Source organism: Emydura macquarii, unplaced genomic scaffold (genome assembly GCF_026122565.2).
Source record: "Emydura macquarii macquarii isolate MOO-44397 ecotype Brisbane River unplaced genomic scaffold, CSIRO-AGI_Emac_v2 contig_629, whole genome shotgun sequence".
NCBI lineage: Eukaryota > Metazoa > Chordata > Testudines > Chelidae > Emydura > Emydura macquarii.
The window spans coordinates 7,322,360-7,339,986 of record NW_027130766.1 but is presented as its reverse complement, the minus strand read 5'-3'; the positions used below and the strand labels follow the sequence as shown (position 1 = coordinate 7,339,986).

The 17,627-nt window shown below is 53.5% G+C and overlaps 2 protein-coding genes across 5 annotated transcripts in view; one reads left to right on the top strand and one right to left on the bottom strand.

Annotated features, from left to right (window-relative positions):
- The first annotated feature begins 305 nt into the window (after positions 1-305).
- On the top strand, positions 306-5,618 carry MIEN1 (migration and invasion enhancer 1). 4 transcript variants are annotated; one of them, XR_010918526.1, is made up of 5 exons: positions 306-428; positions 1,022-1,119; positions 2,214-2,290; positions 2,895-3,127; positions 5,530-5,618. XR_010918526.1 is itself a non-coding variant. In XM_067541236.1 (4 exons), exons 1-4 carry the CDS (start codon positions 361-363, stop codon positions 3,685-3,687), a joined length of 402 nt encoding a protein of 133 aa, XP_067397337.1. In that variant the 5' UTR covers positions 306-360; the 3' UTR covers positions 3,688-4,142. The 4 variants fall into 4 exon arrangements, 2 of the variants coding, with proteins under 2 accessions (XP_067397337.1, XP_067397338.1); XR_010918525.1 differs by lacking the exon at positions 5,530-5,618 and adding an exon at positions 3,529-3,666; XM_067541236.1 differs by lacking the exons at positions 2,895-3,127; positions 5,530-5,618 and adding an exon at positions 3,529-4,142.
- Positions 5,619-5,653: 35 nt separating this feature from the next.
- Positions 5,654-17,627, bottom strand: part of ERBB2 (erb-b2 receptor tyrosine kinase 2) — a 39,292-nt gene continuing 27,318 nt past the window's right edge. Inside the window, exons 14-27 of the mRNA XM_067541235.1 lie at positions 17,376-17,466; positions 17,015-17,175; positions 15,689-15,736; positions 15,012-15,150; positions 14,429-14,551; positions 13,959-14,057; positions 13,100-13,285; positions 12,129-12,284; positions 11,802-11,877; positions 11,565-11,711; positions 10,839-10,936; positions 9,930-10,103; positions 9,240-9,504; positions 5,654-7,743 (exon numbers count right to left, since the gene is read on the bottom strand). Of these exons, the coding sequence (XP_067397336.1) occupies positions 7,373-7,743; positions 9,240-9,504; positions 9,930-10,103; positions 10,839-10,936; positions 11,565-11,711; positions 11,802-11,877; positions 12,129-12,284; positions 13,100-13,285; positions 13,959-14,057; positions 14,429-14,551; positions 15,012-15,150; positions 15,689-15,736; positions 17,015-17,175; positions 17,376-17,466 (2,134 nt within the window). The 3' untranslated portion in view covers positions 5,654-7,372. The remainder of the gene's footprint in view (positions 7,744-9,239; positions 9,505-9,929; positions 10,104-10,838; positions 10,937-11,564; positions 11,712-11,801; positions 11,878-12,128; positions 12,285-13,099; positions 13,286-13,958; positions 14,058-14,428; positions 14,552-15,011; positions 15,151-15,688; positions 15,737-17,014; positions 17,176-17,375; positions 17,467-17,627) is intronic.

Below are 17,627 nucleotides of genomic sequence, written 5' to 3'. Positions count from 1 at the left end.
TAGGGGGTCAGACACCATGGGGATGGGGCGCCTCTGGGAGGGGGTGTACCCTGTGGGGGTGGGGCGCCCCAGGGGGGTCAGACACCATGGGGATCGGGCGCCCCCGGAAGGGCGCAGGAGGGGGGGCGCCCCAAAGCGGGCGCCGGATCCCGTGGGGGTGGGTTCCGCCTCTCCGCCTCCAGGGGTCGCCAGAGCGCGGGTGCCGGCGCCCGGCGGAGGGAGAGGCGGGTCCCGGAAGCTCCCCCCTGCACGTGACCCGGCGGAGGGAGAGGCGGGTCCCGGAAGCTCCCCCTGCACGTGACCAGGGAACCCGGAAGCACCAGCTGGGAGACGGACGGGCCGAGCCGCTGCCTGGCCGCCATGAGTGAAGGGTCGGAGCCGGTGGCGCCTGCCGGGGGGCGCGGGGTCCGCATTGTGGTGGAGTATTGGTGAGAGGCCGGCTCCGCCCCGCCCCCAGCCCGGGGGGCGGGGTGGGGTTGTGTGGGTGGGGCGTCATAGGCCTGTAGGGACCGAGCGAGCGGGGGGTTGGTTGTTGTGTCATGTGGGGGCGCTCTAGGCCGGGTCGTGTGTTGTGTGGGTCCTGGGGGGCTGTTGGAGGCATTGGGGGTGGTATGGGCTCTAGGGGGCGATGCGGGCACTGTGGGCTGCAGAGCGGATCCTGCCGTGGAGGGAATGTGGCGGGGGAGTGTTTCGTGGCGGGCTGAGCCAGGCAGATGGGAGTTACTGGCAGTTCATGGGGGGGCTGTAGGGTAATGGATGCATAGGGGATGTGGGGTTCAGTGGGGCGATGATGGGGGGGATGCCTCACCCTCTTTGCATGTTGCTCGTGGATGCCCTTCCCTCTGTGCGTGTTGCTCTGCATTTCAGCTCCACTGCCACCAGATCTGGGCTCTGCATAGCAATGGTACTGACATTCGTCCTCCCCCATGTTAGCCTCTCAGCAGCTCCAGTAGCATTTCCAAAGCTTTGCCCTGTGTGTGCCTTCTCTGGCCATCCGTTTTTTTTCTTCCTTTCTTATCAGTGAGCCCTGTGGATTTGAGTCCACATACCTGGAATTGGCAAGTGCAGTGAAAGACGAGTACCCGGATATAGACATCGAATCCAGGCTTGGGGGGAAAGGTAGGATTTTCCACCAAACTGTCACAACTACTTAGGTTCGTCCATGCCACCCTTGCAGCCTCAAAGCTTTTGTGCTCTAAGGGCCACCTAGGTGACATGTCCTGTGTGTTGGCAAATAATTCAAGGGTGAATGGGGTTAATAGTGTCTGGGAGAAGAGATTAGGCAGCTTTGATCCTATACACATGGTTTTCCTTTTGGATATATAGCTCATTGGGCCAGGAACTGCTAACCACAGGAACTGTCTCTTTCTCAGCCCACTAGGGGTCAACAGGAAAGTAGCAAGTGATTAATCTCAGTTTGAAACCTTCAGGAGCCTGGGGCAGAGCTTTTTTGTTTGAGATCCATGGCTATGGAATTCCCTTTCACAGTGACCAGATGGAATCTGCATCTTCAAGGACTCAGGACAGGACACACCTCTGTGCATATAAAGAATCCCCTTTGTGTTTGCTGCACTCCAGTCCTGTCTTGTCTTATCATGAGGGATTGTACATGCGCATGACCCAGTCTGCCCCTGCTTAGGCACATGGTGTTTGATAAAGTCAGGACACAGCCTCAGACCAAGTAATGCAGGCAGTAGTCTTAAAGAGGGAGAAGATATTTAACATTATTCAGATGGGCTCATTTTTATGCAGATGTTGGGATATTACTGTACACAAAGACTGATCCTTAACTGCAAATTTGAAGCTGTGTAGTCTAACACAGCAGGACTCCTGGGTTCTGTATCTGAATATCATGCCTTTTGTGTGACCAGGGTCAAGGCATGTGGCTGACTTTCCCCTTCTGTAAAGCGAGGATGGTCATTCCTGACCTCATGGTGAGGTTGTGAGGTGTAGGAAGACATTTTATGCAGCTCTTTGAGATTCCTGGATTTAAAGGCACATGTTTAAGACAGGCCTAGAACAAGCTTGTAATGTAGCTTCAGTTAGACATGTTGTTCTCTGTTTGCTGCCTGTGTGCTTAAACTCCGACTGAATGCCCTGACCATCAGCATTGATTGAGTCTGTGATCCTGTGGGGACTGCTCAGTGAATTTAAAATGTAGTTTGGAAGTGTCTGTGGATGGTTACAGCTTGGTTGTGCTTACTGTTTTTAAGGTGCCTTTGAAATTGAAATCAATGGGCAGCTTGTCTTCTCCAAACTAGAGAACGGTGGCTTTCCTTATGAGAAGGATGTAAGTATCCAGATCCCAGCTTGACTCTTGCATCAGCTTGTGTGGAAGGTGCCTATAGAGATACTCCTGTTCACAACAACCCCCTTCTGACCCAGAGGCTTTCTATTTTTGGAAGCCAAGTGCTTTTCAAAGGCATTTCATCATCCTAGGGCTTCGCTGCTCTCCTCATAGTCTATCAAGGCACATACCAAGCTGAAGGGCATGTTATTGCAATCAGAACCACATTGCCTATAACGGAATTGAAACACCATCCTGTACCCTGCTTTAGTACAGCTTAAACCACAGACTGTGCTGCTTGCCTCTAATATTACATGGCTTAGAAACTTTGGCCAGGGTTTTAAAAATTGAGTAGTGATTTTTGGGTGCCTGTCTTGAGACACTGTTTAAGGTGTCTTTTGATTTTTTAGAAGCGGGATGCTTAGCACCTTCTGGAAGTCTGGCCTTTTAAGCTGTTTCAGGCTGAGCACCTACGATCAGTAGATGCTTCTGAAAATCTTGGCTCGTGTGTGGAGAGGACTCAATTATTCTTCTCCATTAGAAAGGCCTGTGGGAGAATCTTTGATGGAAGGATTAATGCATTTCCATTCTGTCTCTTGTTCTCTAGCTCATTGAAGCAATAAGAAGAGCCAGAAATGGGGAACCACTAGAAAAAATCACCAACAGCCGTCCCCCCTGTGTCATCCTGTAGCCCCAGCAACACCATTCTGTTCTGATCACCTTCAACCCTGCCCATCCACCCTTAAATCTCATTACTTTGCTGCTTTGCTCCTCTCTGCCTTCTGGCTTAATTATCTTACTATATAGCCAGGCATTGTCATGTGTGGAAGAGACCTCAAGGTAACATGAAAACTGCTAATGTTGCTGTACAAAGGGGCTTGTAGGGAATGGCATCATATCTGGAGGCTGTGGGGAGGTCATGTAAATAAGTGGGTCAGCTGAGATATTGGGTTGGGTAGGAATGGCTGACTAAACTTTGGTACTTCTTTGTGCATGCCATCTTGCCCCAGACACCTACCCCAGCCCCAAGGAGGAGGAAAGCACCCCACCTCTTTCACTCCATAAATGTCCCCAATTCTCCTGTTTCTGTAGCGCACACACAGGAACTTCCTGGCTTGCTGCCACCCTCTCAAAATCCTGTTGGGTTGGATGGAGTCTGCCAAAGACCGGATTGACCTTCAAGTTCCTATCCCCAACAGGCGTTCAAAGTGTGCTGAGAAAGCTTTCTTTGTTTTGTTTAGCACTGTGGTTGGGAAATGAGAAGCGCTTCATGCCGTGGAGTAGGATATAGTCAGTGTTTTGGGGCCTTCTGCAGAGAGCTGACCACAGTGGTTATGAAGATTGGTAATTTGGATCAGAAGCAGATTCTAAAGAAGAACGGAATTGTTCTTAAATGCTGAACACTAATGTTAATCATTCAAATCCCCCTTGTCACTGTTTAAACCAGTGCTAAAGCAGGATCAATTAGACATCAGATTTTGGATAGTAAAATCCCTTTATTTTCTCTCTCCTCCTGTGGGTACCATAATTAGTGACTGACTTCTAATTGCCCATCTGCTCCCTGCAGAAAACTTCCCCCTCCAACCCAGCCCTTCTGTTTAACACTCAATTTTCACTTTCTATTGTTATGACTTTGCCCTTTGACACTGAATGCTAAGGGGGTGAATGAGGTAAAGGATAAAGTGCTAAGTGACTTAAGAGAATGCTAGTGTTAAGGATAAGAACCTGGCAGTGCCAATGAAATTCTGGCTACCTGGTGTAATTTATGCTTTGAGACAAGGGAGGATGACTTTATTTATTATAGACTGTGTATTTTTTAAAAAGCCAGTAGTAAATAAAATCAGAGTAAAACTTTGTTCCTTTTTACTTTGTCTGGGGATATAAAAGCCTGGAGAGACTATCACTGTGTTGTAAATGAGGGGTACAGTGCATTGGGCTATGAAACTCTAGCTGTGGTTACAATAGAGCTCAAGGGGAATATTGTTCATGGAGTTGTTAGCTGGAACCCTGAGTTGCCCAAAATGTGCTGCTTGAGGGTTGCAATGCATTTGATTAGAAAGGTACAAACTTGTTGTTTATATCTGTTTGTTTTGTCTATTTGCAGCTGTGCTTGCCTTATGCTAGATGAAGAGTTAGCAGGTACACATTTTCATCTGTGAATCTGCACTCAGGGCAGTCCCTTGGTCTTCTGCCTTAGGTTCTCTTTTTGTAAAATAAGGCTGTCCTTGCTGCCAGAAAAAAAAAATGGTGTTTGTTCATTAAGATAGCTAGCTTGATGTAAAATCCTAGAGGAGACAAAGGCATAGGTAGTTTTTACCTGGATGCAGTTAGTCAAGGTCAATTTCAATACTCCCCGGGGTTGACCTCATCTAGCTGCATTCAGGTAAAAAAACTACCTATGTCTCCTCTAGGATTTTACATCGAGGTAGCTATCTCAGTGTACAAACACTTTTTTTTTTTTTTTTTTTTGCAGCAGATACTCTTAAGGAGATTTGCCTTATAGGTGGGAAGATTTTGGCTTGTCTACACAGTGTAGACACTGCCTACCTGACGGGAGAAGTTTTCCTATCAGAGTAAGTAATCCAGCTCACTGAGAAGAATTTTTCTGTTGACCTAGCACTGTCTACACAGAGACATGGGTCAGCTTAACAGTGCCGCTTAGGGAAGTGGGTTTTTCACACCCCTGACCAACTTTGTTAAAGTGAGAGTGAAAATAGACATTTCTGCTCTGTCTAGATTCTTATGCTGTGCTCCCCACCATGGCATCTGAGTGCCTAGAGTTGGCCTGAGGAGTTTATCATAGAGGTTAAACTGAGAGGTTGTTGGACAATTCTAATTAAACCACCCATTGAAAGATTCCAGGCTGAGAAATGCTGCGGGTCACCTTCACTTTTTCCAGCAAGGTGAAGGTTTTTTCAGGTAGTGCAGGTGAACCTAACCTCCTCGTAGGAGACATTAGTCATCACTGAATGAAGACTGGCAGACACTGGAGGCTTCAGCTCTCCTTTCTCCCCCTTCAGATGGCTAAATTGGGTTGAATTATTCATCGTGAGAACCAAACAGATGTTAAAGTAGGGCTTAGCAGTCCGGTTTTACCCTGTGTCTGGCTCAGTTTACCAGCCTATATAACAAATGACTTAAGGCAGATCTCAGCCCTGAGGGGTAGATAATGTGCTTATATGCCTTGGCTCTCCTGTGCAGGAGGGTGCTACTGCACTGCTAAGTGTCACTGTCTTCTGCAGATGCTGAATGCTCAGTGTTCCTCTTTCTAATGTTTGCTGATGGGAGAAAACAACAGCAAAACCACCTGCCTTGAAGTAGGAAGATGTGCACTCAGGGGGGGAAAAACACTTCTGACACGTAGAATAGAAAAACAATGTACAATTCTCAAATATACAAATAGTTTTGATACAGTTGATTAAAAATAATCCAGCAGTCACCTTGTACAATGCATCAAACGAACATCTTAAAACAGGATCTAGGGATGTCTTATCACAAGTCAGCTCATCCCCTTAAGAACTTTTGTAAGAGCAAACCTCTCTCCTGCATGTGTAGGTTAGGGAAGATTTGAATTGAGTAGGGACACAGGGAGGGTTTGGATCTTATCTGTGGTTTGTCCTGCAATGCCCCATGTACACGTAAAGGATTATAGGGAGAGATTGAGGCTTTAACAGAAGTCTGTGGGAGATTACCACACTGGCAGACCCAAGCCAGTTTTGGAAGTGGATCATTGCTCTTTAGTGTAATATGCAGCCCTCTTGAATAATTTGGAGGGACAGTGAGTGACAGCCAATTTAAAAAAAAATAAATACTCCAGGCACAGTGATGAGGAAACCATCACCTGCGTGCGGACAGTGCCACTCCCGTGGGAACTGATGGTACTTCTGCCACTTAGTCCATTGTTTTAAAACAGGAAGTCAAAGCAAGCGTGACCAGCTCAGTGGGTGATCTGGTGTGAGAGGTTATACTGTAGCAAAGCAAAACCTGCTTCCGCCCCCTACTCATTTTATAGAGCTCGGACAGAGTCTCCCAGCTCCACAGGTAGTTGGAATGAAGGTCTGGTAAGTAGGTTTCTGTAGCTGCTGGACACACCAGGAAAGGACCAGAACCTCTGATCTCCATTCTTTGCCTCTTGTTCCCATCCTGTTTTCCACAATGTGTGCTGAATTGGACAGCTGAGCTGTCCTGTCCGTGGCCAGTACCTGTGCTAATAGTGGCCTGGTCTGGACATACCTCCTCCCTTGCTGCTCTTGATTACTTATTACAGAGAAAACTCATCTATAGGGCCTGCTTCACCCTGTTTCTGCCTGCACGACCTCCTGGAGCAGCTCTGAGTTGTTTAGAGGCAGGGAAGGGCTGCTCACTGTCACAGTCAGTGCCTACCCAGCACCATTTTTAAACTCAGTTCCTGTAAAGCTTTTCTGTGGGTATTAAAACACATTGCTGGTGACCCCATTCAGATTGAGAGAGCACATCCACCCTTATCGCTACCCCAGGTGAATGAAGGCCTGTACCCCACCCTTCCTGGTGGGAATGCAGCAAGGAGAAGAGATGCCAGTGGTTTGCTGTCCCTGTAGGCTCCTTTTCACATTGTTCCAGTCAGTCAGGCTCGTTCTGATTAAAGCCCTTGAATTTCAACTCTACCATTGTCCCGGCTCTGGCTTTTCTGAGCAAAGCACCCCAATGGTTGGTGTGTGGAAGTGGAGGGGTCTGACCACCCCTGCACAGAAAAGGTAGAGATGGAAGAGACCCCGTCAGTCCCATCTTGTCCAGGGACACCAAGGTATTTGTCAAAGTGAATCGGTTGCATAGATAAATGAAGGAGAGGCTTGTTTGAAAGCAGTGCTCAGCCCTTTCACGCACACTGGAATCAGGCGTGGACCAGCCCTCTTCGGTCCTTCCAGGTCCTCTCCCATATTCAGCCAGAGCTCGTTCTAAGAGGACTGGCAGAGCTGCCTTTGAGGGATAGTTATGGGCCTTGGTGTTATTCTCCTATGGAGTCCGTCATGACAGGACTCCCCCACTCTGCATAAATGAACTGTTACCTTGGCTGAAATAGCTTCCTCTGCTGACCAGGTGCAGCCATTAAGCTGACATGTCCTTGGGCTGCGTGATAGATGCCGTGAGGCCGAGGTACTCTGGATTCTCGGCAGTTGGTGTCGTGGTGAAGCCGTTGGTTGTGGATCCCAGTTCGGCAGGGTTGACTTTGGAAGGGTCCTGGTTCCAGTAGTAAGGGTTGTCAAAGGCTTGTGTGAACGGACTTGCCAAGGAGAGGTTATGGGGGGTCAGGTACTCTGGGTTCTCCACTGCGTTGGCGAAGCTGCCTTGGAAAGGGTTCTTTGGTTCCTTGACTAGCCCGTTCTTTCCCAGGTGTCCCTTTGGCTTCTCAAGCGTGGACACCTGGGATCTTTGGTGCTTGGTAGGTGAGAGGCAATCCTCCATCTGGTTCACGTACTCTGCAACAGGAGACAAAAAGTCTAATGAATCATGGAAACCGGATCTCTTTTCCCAACTCCCCATGCAGCTCGGAGCCCCGGCACTGATGCAGGACTACTTCCTCCTGTTCACTCTTAGCACCTGCAAAGTCTAGCTTTTAAATTTTTCCAACACTTCCCTGTGGGGGCATTCCCTCCCACCTGCATAGGTTAATTCTGCCTTCTTTTGCAGCTTCCTGTGTTGGCCTTTACCCAGAGACAGGACAGGAGGCTGGATGGCTCAGATTGTCTGGAAAATCCTATATTCCTGACAGCTCAAACTTCCCCTGCTGTTCAGTCTGAATTTGCCATTGCTTCATTTCATCCTATTGCTCCTAGCTGTGCAACGCTAACAGTTCCTCCTGGGTGTTCACACCCTTTAGATTTCTGTGCGTGGCTGGATCCCTGTCTTAGTCAAAGTATCAAATTTCTCATTGTCCCAAATCACTATCTTCTTAAGCTCATGATCCATCTGCCCTATTTTTCATTTGACCTTGTTTTACCTTATTTCATCACTTTTTTTTTTTTTTAATGGAACCTGCAGAACAACTTGGTTTAGCCACCCCCAGGGTCCAGCCTGGAAACTCAGAGAAATGGCCTAACTCCACAGTTATAAAGCAGTGTCTCTCAACCTACTACCATGGTGGGCTGCATATGCAGCTCTCTCTGTGTTACGTGGGCCGCATCCACACAACACATACACTAACTGTATGGCCCTGAGGATGTCACATGGGCTGCAGCTGTGTGCTGATTGGGCTGCAAGCCACAGGTTCAGAACCTCTGCTATAAAGCAACCAGGCTGTAGGAGATGCCAACACAGCATCTCTAGTGCAGACCTCAGGAATCTTTGCAAGAGTCACAAGTGGGGGCCGTGGGGTTGGAGTGACTGACTGTGAGACACATGGGCGAGTGTTATATATAATGCTATGCCCTTCGCTGAGGCTCCCAAAGGAAAGCTGGACACAGGGTTAGGGTCCTGGCCTGAGACATGGGAGACCCAGTGTCAATTTCCTGCTCCGCCACAGCCTCCCTGTGACCTTGGGCAAGTCACTTAGCTTCTTTGTGTCTCAGTTCATCATCTGTGCAGTGGAGATAATAGCCCTGCCCTGCCTCACCAGAGGTTGTGAGGATAATTACATCAGAGTGTGAGTTGACTTTCTGGTGATGGGGGGGCCATATAAATACCTTAGATAGAAAGTGCTTTCCAGGTATTAATGAATTAGGCCTTAAAAGCTCCTGAGAGCTAGTTATCTGCATTTCACAGAGGGGGAAGCAGAGGCAGAGAGAGGGCAGGGAACTTGCCCAAGGTCACCCAGTGAGTCGGTGGCAGAGCTGGGCATAAATCCTCATCACCCGAATCCCAGTTCTGTGATTTGCTCCAAGAACACCCTCCCCTGCTGCTGCTCAGCAGTAGTCCCAGGCTGTAGTTCTAGAAGAGGACGGTTTCCCCAGTGGAGGGCCATGCCCGTTCTCCATACCTGGAGCTGTGCTGCAGGATGCTGAGGGGATGTAGCTCTCAGACTCTGGTTCCTCGCTCTCGTCACTTGAGATGCTAGTGGGGTCCTCGCTGTACCGCTGGAAGGTGCTGGCCTCCTGCACAGCTGGGCTTTGCAGGGGTTTGCTTGCCACATAGTCCCCATCAAACATGTCGGGAATGGGGCCCTCTGACTGCTCTGAGAGAGCCTGGCCCACATAAGGACACTGGGCCGACTCCTCTGCATCCACCTGGGTGTCTGTGACGCTCTGCAGGGTGGGAGGAGAACAAGGAGTCAGCCTTAAGGAACGGGTGGTTCTGTGCCTCGGTGTCACCTGCTGAGGCCAGCTATTCTCACGCGCAAGCAAGGCAGAAGGCCTGTGAACTGAAAGCTCTGCCAGAGAAGCACGGGGAGAAAAATTGCTTTTACACCTTGGTGAATGAAGGCAGCATTAGCAGCACGGCAGCTTATCACCTGCAGCCTCAAGGGAAGCCAGTTACTGACTCACCAGCGCCCCCCGCTGCACCTGGCATTTCTCCCATCCAGGCCGGACCGGCTCTCACCTTGCGAATTCTCACATGCTTGCAGCTGAAGGTGGCTTGGCTGAAGCCCAGCGTGGGGCTCGGCAGCCTGGTTTGCAAAGCCGTGGTGTGGACAACCGAAGGCCCCGCAGCACAGCGCGCTGGCACTTACCTTGGTGGAAGGGAGCCGGCTGCGATAGTTGGTGGAGGGCTCTGCATTGAAGAAACCCTGGTGAGGGACCAGGTACTCCTCAGCATCCACCAAGTCCTGCATGTCCTCCTCTTCCAGCAGCGCACGGTAGAAGGTGCTGTCCATGGGACTGGACAGCCCCATCAGGTCGTCGTTCTGCAGGGGAGAGTGCAGGGCCTTTCAGCCTCATTCTTGTGTGCTACAAACGCACTCAGGGCTCCTCAGCCTGGGATCACAACTCCAGGGCAAGTAGGTGGGCAGAAAGATACCATGGGGAAGTTAGGACTAGCAACTACTGGGCTTATTGCAGCCGGTGTACTGGTGATGCACACTGCTCCTGGTACACACAGACTGGACTTCAGTGGTTAACGGCCCCAACAAAACGTCCCTTGATTAAAGATTGGGGTTATTCTTTGTGCTTCTCGGGGATGTTTCATCCCAAGATCCCCAAGCACTGGACAGCCGTTCATCCTCCCCCTTGCACCCGGGAGCAAGTCAGCATTATCCCTTTCCTACGGAAGGGGAATGTGAGCCACGGAGAAGTGACTTGTCAGAGGCCTCTCAGTGAATCAGAGTCAGGGATAGAACCCAGGAGTCCTGGCTTGTCGTGCCCTGCCCTATGCCACGCTTTAGCATCCCAGCTGGTAGAGAAGAACCCGAAACCCTGGGCTTGCTGAAGAGCTGACCGGGCTGGAGGAAGCTAGCTCACTTACGGGTGGGTTGGGGTGCGAGTCCTCGAGCGGTGTCCTCTCGCTGGGGGCCAAAGATTGAAAGGTTTGGGGAACCAAGCGGTGGGGAGGAAGATGGCTGCTGCCCAGGCCTCTCACTGAGAGACGGGGACACCCCTTCTCCATGCCAAGCCGTGTAGTGACCTAAACCACTTCCACCCACCTGGATGACCACAAAACGCTGCGGATCCCTCGCCATGCGTGAGAACTCCGTGACCAGCTCCCGGAACCTGGGACGACACTCCGAATCGATCATCCAGCCTTCGAGCAGAGAGCAAGGCGCCAGTGAGTCCGAGGCATGCGCAGCCCGGGCGAGGCTGTGCTCACTGATACAGGAGCAAGGGCTCGTGCAAGGGGCCTGGTGAAGAAGACACCTCCCAGCCCCTCCTCTCTGGATGCCCTACGCGAGCTTCCCTTTGGAACACATGCCTGAGCATCGCCTTGGCCAGGGAGGCTACACCATCAAGGCTGGCTTGAAGGATTTTTTGGTGGTGGTTCGGGGGGGGTTCCTGTCTTGCCTTTTTACCCTCTGTCCCCAATTAGGAGTAGGCAAAGCCCCAGTCCCCATGCCTAAAAGGTAGCCCAGCTAACCCGCCCGTGCCACAGGACAAATATTAGCCTGTCCTGCAAAGCGGTCCCTCCCTCTAACACTGGTTGAACAGAGCGGGCTATTAACCATCCCAGAGGTTAGGCCCCAGGGTCTTTTCCCTGCTAATTCACCCTCAGGTGGCTGTCAGGTAGTAGCAAGAGGAGCCCTGCCTTTTCTTCCTCTGGGCAAGGGAATTCTTCAGAGCCTCCTGCTGAGGCGTAAAGCCCAAACGTGCCTCCCACCAATACGACCCAGGAGTGGAGAAGGGGGGGGGAGGCGGCTAGCAAATGCCCTTCGTACATTTCACCATGATCATGTAGACGTCAATGGTGCAGATGGGAGGCTGGGGCAGCCTCTCCCCCTTCTCCAGGAGGTCGGGGATCTCTCGGGCCGGGATCCCGTCATATGGCTTGGCACCAAAGGTCATCAGCTCCCAGACGGTCACTCCTGGAAAGACAGGCTCATCAGGGCCAAAAGCAATGGGACTTTCACCCCACGCCCCCCGCAGCTAGGGATCCTGGAGACGACGTGGCATACCGTAGCTCCAGACGTCGCTCTGGTGCGTGAATCTCCGGCGCAGGATGGACTCCAGAGCCATCCACTTGATGGGAACCTGGGGCCGGAAAAACACAGAGGCGACTGAACCTGTTCATTTCACCCTTGCCTCGTCGTGTGTTCGGGAGCAGCGGGGAGACGGGATGGGCGGGGAGTCCTGGCTGGCACTGGCACCGGCAGCTACGTTACACCAATGAGCCACTGCTCCATGGCACATGGCATCTCTATGAGTAAAGGGTTGGGGTCTGGGCACCTCCCAGTGCCACTGGCTTTTCCCCATTCAGTTCCCTGCTCCCCCGCCCGGCTCACCTTCCCCCCGTCCGCGTGGTACTCCGTTTCATCGATGTCCAGCAGCCGGGCCAGCCCAAAGTCTGTGATTTTCACATGGTTGGGGCTTTTCACCAGGACGTTGCGTGCAGCCAGGTCCCGGTGCACCAGCCGCACGTCCTCCAGGTAGCTCATACCCTGGGGGAGAGAACCAGCATAGAGGCCCATAAACCTCTCAGCCTCGTGGGTGGAGTTCTTGTGGACCCAGCTGATTTGAGACCTCCTCTGTACATCGGAAGATCTGAAAGCACTTTACAGACATTAGTCCCATTTTATAGTTGTGGAGACTGAGGCACAGCAGGAAAGAGACTTGCCTAAGGTCATCCAGTGAGTCAGTGGCATAACCAGGAATAGAACCCAGGGGTCCTGATGGCCACCCTCCTGCTCTAACCAGTAGGCAACATTCCCCCTTAATCTATGGCTGGCCATCTTCCCCTTGGATACTGCCCCCATGTACCTAGGACTTGTGAAGTGGCTGCTGTGGCCATGTATCACGGTGGGGGGTCAGAAATGGCAGCTGTGCTTTGACATCGATCACTTCCTATGTTTGCGTAGCACCTTTCAGCCTGAAGGACCCAAACAAGCGTCATGAACTATGCATGTATAGGAATAATGCAGCCACCTCTGGGGAGGGGGGGCAGCGTGAATGACCAGCAGAGTGCAATTTCACGGAGGAATTTTTGGCCTCAGGGTGCAACCCCATTCCCTGTCCCATGCTTACAAGGGTGACCATGGAGTCTTTTAACACCCATTCAATGCAAAGGGGCCCTCAGGATTGAGGGTCTCATCTCAAAGGCCCAAGCAGCCTGGGAATTCTCTCCTGTGGAACGGCTGAGTCGGCCCTGCTGTGATTCCTGGGCGGCAGGAAGGTGTCTGATGGGATTGTTCCCCCATCCCCTCTGGCAGGAGAGCTGCACTGGGAGCCCCTCGCCCCACCTCGGGGCTCCTCCTACCTTTGCGATCTGCACACACCAGTTGAGCAGGTCCTGGGAGCCGATGCAATCCTTGTTCTCCCGCACGTAGTCCAGCAGGCAGCCGTAGGGCATGAGCTGGGTGACCAGCTGCACCGTGGTGGTGAGGCAGATGCCCAGCAGGCGGGAGACGTAGGGGCTGCCCACGCCTGCCATCACGTAGGCCTCCTGGGGAGGAGAGAAACCAGCTTGGAGCAAAATCAGCCCCGGCAGGACCTGACATGGTCAGCACAGGGGACACTCCTCCCTGCGGCCCAGCTTCTGGAGCTGGCTTCCCAACCCCTGCACCGCGGAAAGGCCACACGTGGGGCCACCAGGCAGAGACTTGTGGCCCCGCCCAGCTCCTCCTGCCTGCGGGGTGTAGATTTCCACAGCATGGGCCAGCCACGCCTGGAGGCCTTGCAGTGGGAGAGCCACGAGTAGAGCTGCAAGGAGAAAACAGTGGCCAGGCTGGGTCTGCTGCTCCCCCTCCTGCGATTTATCATTCTGCAGCGATGGGTCACACAACAACCTGTCTCTCTCCAGCAAAGCCACGGGCTGGGATGCACAGGTCCAGGCTGGGGGCAGGAATAGCGTACACAGACAAGGTGAGACGTGTAGGTACCAGCTTCGAAAGCGCCCTGAGCCGGGGAGTTTGTACCTGCTACGCCCAGCCACTGATCGGAGCAAGCCCAATGTGTTTGTCACTGAGACAAGGGACCCGGCGGCTCATTAACTCAGAGTGAAACCACGGCTGGCGGCCGGCACACAGCTGAGCCTGGTAGGCAAGGGCAGCTCGTTCTGCACACACGCAATGCGGCTGCGTGTGCCCCCAGGGTGAGCGTGTCAGTCTCCCACTCACGTCCAGGATCTCCTTGTTGGCCTTGGGTGACGTGTTCTCTCTCAAGACTTTAATGGCCACGTGGATCTTCACGCTCTCGCCGTCGGGGATCCAGATGCCCTGAGGGGAGGGAAGGATGGTGAGCGTGCTCAACGGGGCCACGCCGCCAGGGCTCGAACAGGCGTTGCGCAGGCTGGGGCTGCACAGCCAGGAGGATGCAGCCGCGGGGCCGCACGCTTGAGGAGGGACAGACGCTAGCCAGGCCACCCGTTCAAGCATCAGCCTCGCTCAGGAGGGACTAGGAGTCCCTGAAAAGGGTCCTGGGGCAGGAACAATTCCCAGCACCCCTTTGGAGCCTCTCAGTGCTGCTTCAGGCCCAGCCACGCTGCCAGCCCCACCCGGCTCCCGGCCCCTCGTCCCTCTCCCAGCTCCTGCTTTCCCCTGCTGCTGAGTGTCAGCCTGGCCCTGGTTACCCCCTAGCCCCGCCTCACCTTGTACACGGTGCCGAAAGCCCCGGAGCCCAACACTTTCACCTTCTTGAGCTCCGTCTCCTTCAGGATCCGCATCTGGGCCTGGTTAGGGAGGGCCCCGCTGGGCGTCAGGGGCTCCACCAGCTGCGAGGGGCAGAGAGGAGGGGCCCGTGTCAGCCAGGGCATGAGCCAGGCTGCCCCAGGCCCACTGGCTCCCCGCTGCGCCAACAGGGAGACTCAGAACCCATCATCCACCCCTCTGTGTGGCATCTCCCTGCCTCTGCCAGCAGAGGGGGTGCCTGGGCCATCCCCACCCCCGGGGGCTATGAGGACTGCACACCCCTGCCTTTCCAAAGCGCCTGCACACTTCGCCTGGCCCCAGCCTGGGCACCGGTCACGAGGGGTATCCATGGTGGTTCAACCTCCCCCATCCCCTGGCTTTCTCCTGCCCCCTGCCTCCCCACCAGTCACTTCTCCTCAGGGCCTCCCTTAGCTAGACTGGGATCCTCTGGCCGCTCAGGTGCCCCGGGAGACTTTGCCGCGTTAATGGGCCCCACCACGAGTGCCACCGGGGCAGGTGCTAGCGGGGCGGTGCCTGCCGTACCTCGGTCTCCTGCAGGAGGCGCCGCATGGCGTGCTTCCGCTCCTGCTGCTTCCTCCGCTTTATGCACACGATGATGATCAGGATCAAGACCAGGGCCAGGAGGGCGCCGACTACGCCAGCTATGATGGACGTCACCTGGCTGGGAGAAGGGGGGGAAGCTGCTGGGTACTGGGGGGTGGTTCCACTGGGGAGGCCAGTCCCACCGGCGGGATCGACTCTCTCCAGAGGAACGGGGGGACATGGATGGTGCGGTAAATCTAGGGCCTTCTCCAGACACTACTCCCCATGGGTGGCCCATTTGGAAGCAGTGGCTCCTTGGGTGGCCTGGTGGTTAATGGGCTGCCTCATAACATCCCAGATTTCCCACCCCCTTCGGACTGGGAGTGGTGGGGGGAAAGGAGCCCATGGGGGAGGACAGAGCACCTGGCCCCATTGGCCAGGCCCTGTCCCCTGCCAATCAGTTCCAGAAGGGATTCCCCTCTGGTGTTTCCTGGCCGGAGGGTGGCACCTGGCAGAGTGTAAGGGGGCTACAGGTGCATATAGGGGCAGGGAGATGCTGAGCAGAAGGAAGATGGCACCAGCTCCCACAGAAGAGGGGGGGATCCTGGCTACTGCCCAAGGTGGGGCCTGCCTGGGAAGTTGGCATGAAGGAGGCTGGGCAGATGGGGGTGCGGTACCTTGGCTTCTGATCCACAGGGCAGCCGTCTTCATTCCGGAGCGTGCACCTGGGGAAGGACACCTTGTTACTCGATGGGAGGCAGAAGTGACACGAAAAATCCTCGCAAGGCCTTGGTTTCACTGCCAAGCGCCGGGGCATCCTGCCCTGCTATGGCTCATGGGCCCCCGTGTCAGTTTCCCCCCCACCTGGAAACCTATGTGTAATGCTCCGTATTTTATTTTGGTAGCGGGAATGGAGCAAACGGACAAAATGATTTCAGTAGTGCTTATTTATTAAATGAGATAACGTAAGAAAAATAGGAGCGGGAGCCCTCTGCGGTAATAGAACAGAAGGTCCAGCAGGAGTCTTAAGGCAAAGAGGATAATGAAGATACAATCAATCACAAGGATATAAAGTAACAACTTGCAGATATGCATGGCCATATTACACTAGGGGGAAGTGCCCACGCTCAGTATTATTGTTATTGTTATCATTGGCTGAGCAGCAATTAGTAAACAGAGAAGTGAACCATACAGCAGGGAAGAGACCCGCCAAGAGGATACCTACAGCAATACACTCCTGGGGGCCCATCGATCTAGTAGAGAGAGATTTATCTAAGCAGGTAGAGGGGCGCTTACCAATACAAGAACGAGGAGACCCATACTTCGTTCTGATAAGCGGGTGGCGTCCGGGGAACCGTCCTGACCGAGGCATCCGCTAGCGCTTGCACGGATTCACGGAGAGTCTCAATCAGGGGAGGCTCCCGGGGGTCTGATATACCCTTTTTATCTCCTCACCTCACAGTAAGCCTTACCCAGTAATACATGACGTATATCTCAATCCCTGTAGGGACTGGGCCTTAAAACTTGGTTACTATTAGTCTATTGGTAGTTAGCTAGGGACTTTTTGGGATAAAGTGATGTTAGTTGTTTACTTCAAAAAAGAACTTGATTATAGCATTACTTTCACTTTATTATTGCCAGAACAGGAATCATTCAGCTTATCAAGCATCAACAGGTGTATGTGGTCGTCTCGGGATTTTCCAGACCCCATGGCACCTCCTCCCTCGGCCCGAGGTCGGGCAGAGGGCAGCGTCTGGGCTCTGCTCCCGAGAAGCCCAACTCTTGCTATACTTGCTGCAAAAGCTTAGCAATGCTTTCCGGGCCTTGCTCTCATCAAGCTCTGCCGATCTCGCGTCAGGAAGTCTTGCGCACTCTAACACTATGCCTGCCCCTGACTGCTTTGCCCCACTTTGCTGTCTGCTCCTAGACCACTCCTGGCATTTGGGATGCGCTGCATGCTGCACGCAGAGCAGTGCTCCGTGCCGGCCGGCGCCCGTACTCACGAGTGGCTGCAGTTGGTGGGGCACAGCTGGCAGACGCCGTGTTCATCTGGATACTTCCAGATGGGCACAAAGGAGGAATCCGCCTTCACCCCGCTTGGGCACCTCTCCACGCAGTTCTGGGCGTCTCTGTAGTGAGCGCAGGCCACGCACTGGTCCGCCTCCTGCCAGGAAGGATATAGCGTGAGCAGGGTGTATTTGAGGGGGGTGGGGGATGAAGAACCCAGGAATCCGGGGGCAGCCCAAAGCCTTGAGTGAGAGTAGAAACTGAAACTGGTTGGGAATGCAGATCACCCCCTGCCCTGTCTTAAAGGGGCTTTCACCTCATCTGTCCACCCCCCAAGTATCCCAGGCAGCTCCTCACCGATCCGTGGCAAGTCTCCGTGCCGTTCTGGGGCAGGCACTCAGGGTGGCAGGGGAGGCAGCGGGTCCCGTTAGCATGTTCCCGGATGGCCCTGCAGGAAGAAAGAGCCTGAGCCAATCGCTGCACAAAGACACGTCTCACCCTAACCCCCACAGCACCAGCTGATGGGGCAGGATTCAGCACCCGCCCCTGCCCACCAGAGGAGCAGGCAGCAGACGGAGAGTCCCCCCCTCTCCCCAGGGCTGACGCAGC

What these genes read in the sequence shown, in the direction of transcription:
- MIEN1 (XM_067541236.1), top strand. Translation starts at nt 361, where the DNA reads ATGAGTGAAGGGTCGGAGCCGGTGGCGCCTGCCGGGGGGCGCGGGGTC. An exon ending in ATCCAGGCTTGGGGGGAAAG is followed by an intron (nt 1,120 to 2,213) that starts GTAGGATTTTCC and finishes ACTGTTTTTAAG; the next exon opens with GTGCCTTTGAAATTGAAATC. An exon ending in GCTTTCCTTATGAGAAGGAT is followed by an intron (nt 2,291 to 3,528) that starts GTAAGTATCCAG and finishes TGTTTTGTTTAG; the next exon opens with CACTGTGGTTGGGAAATGAG.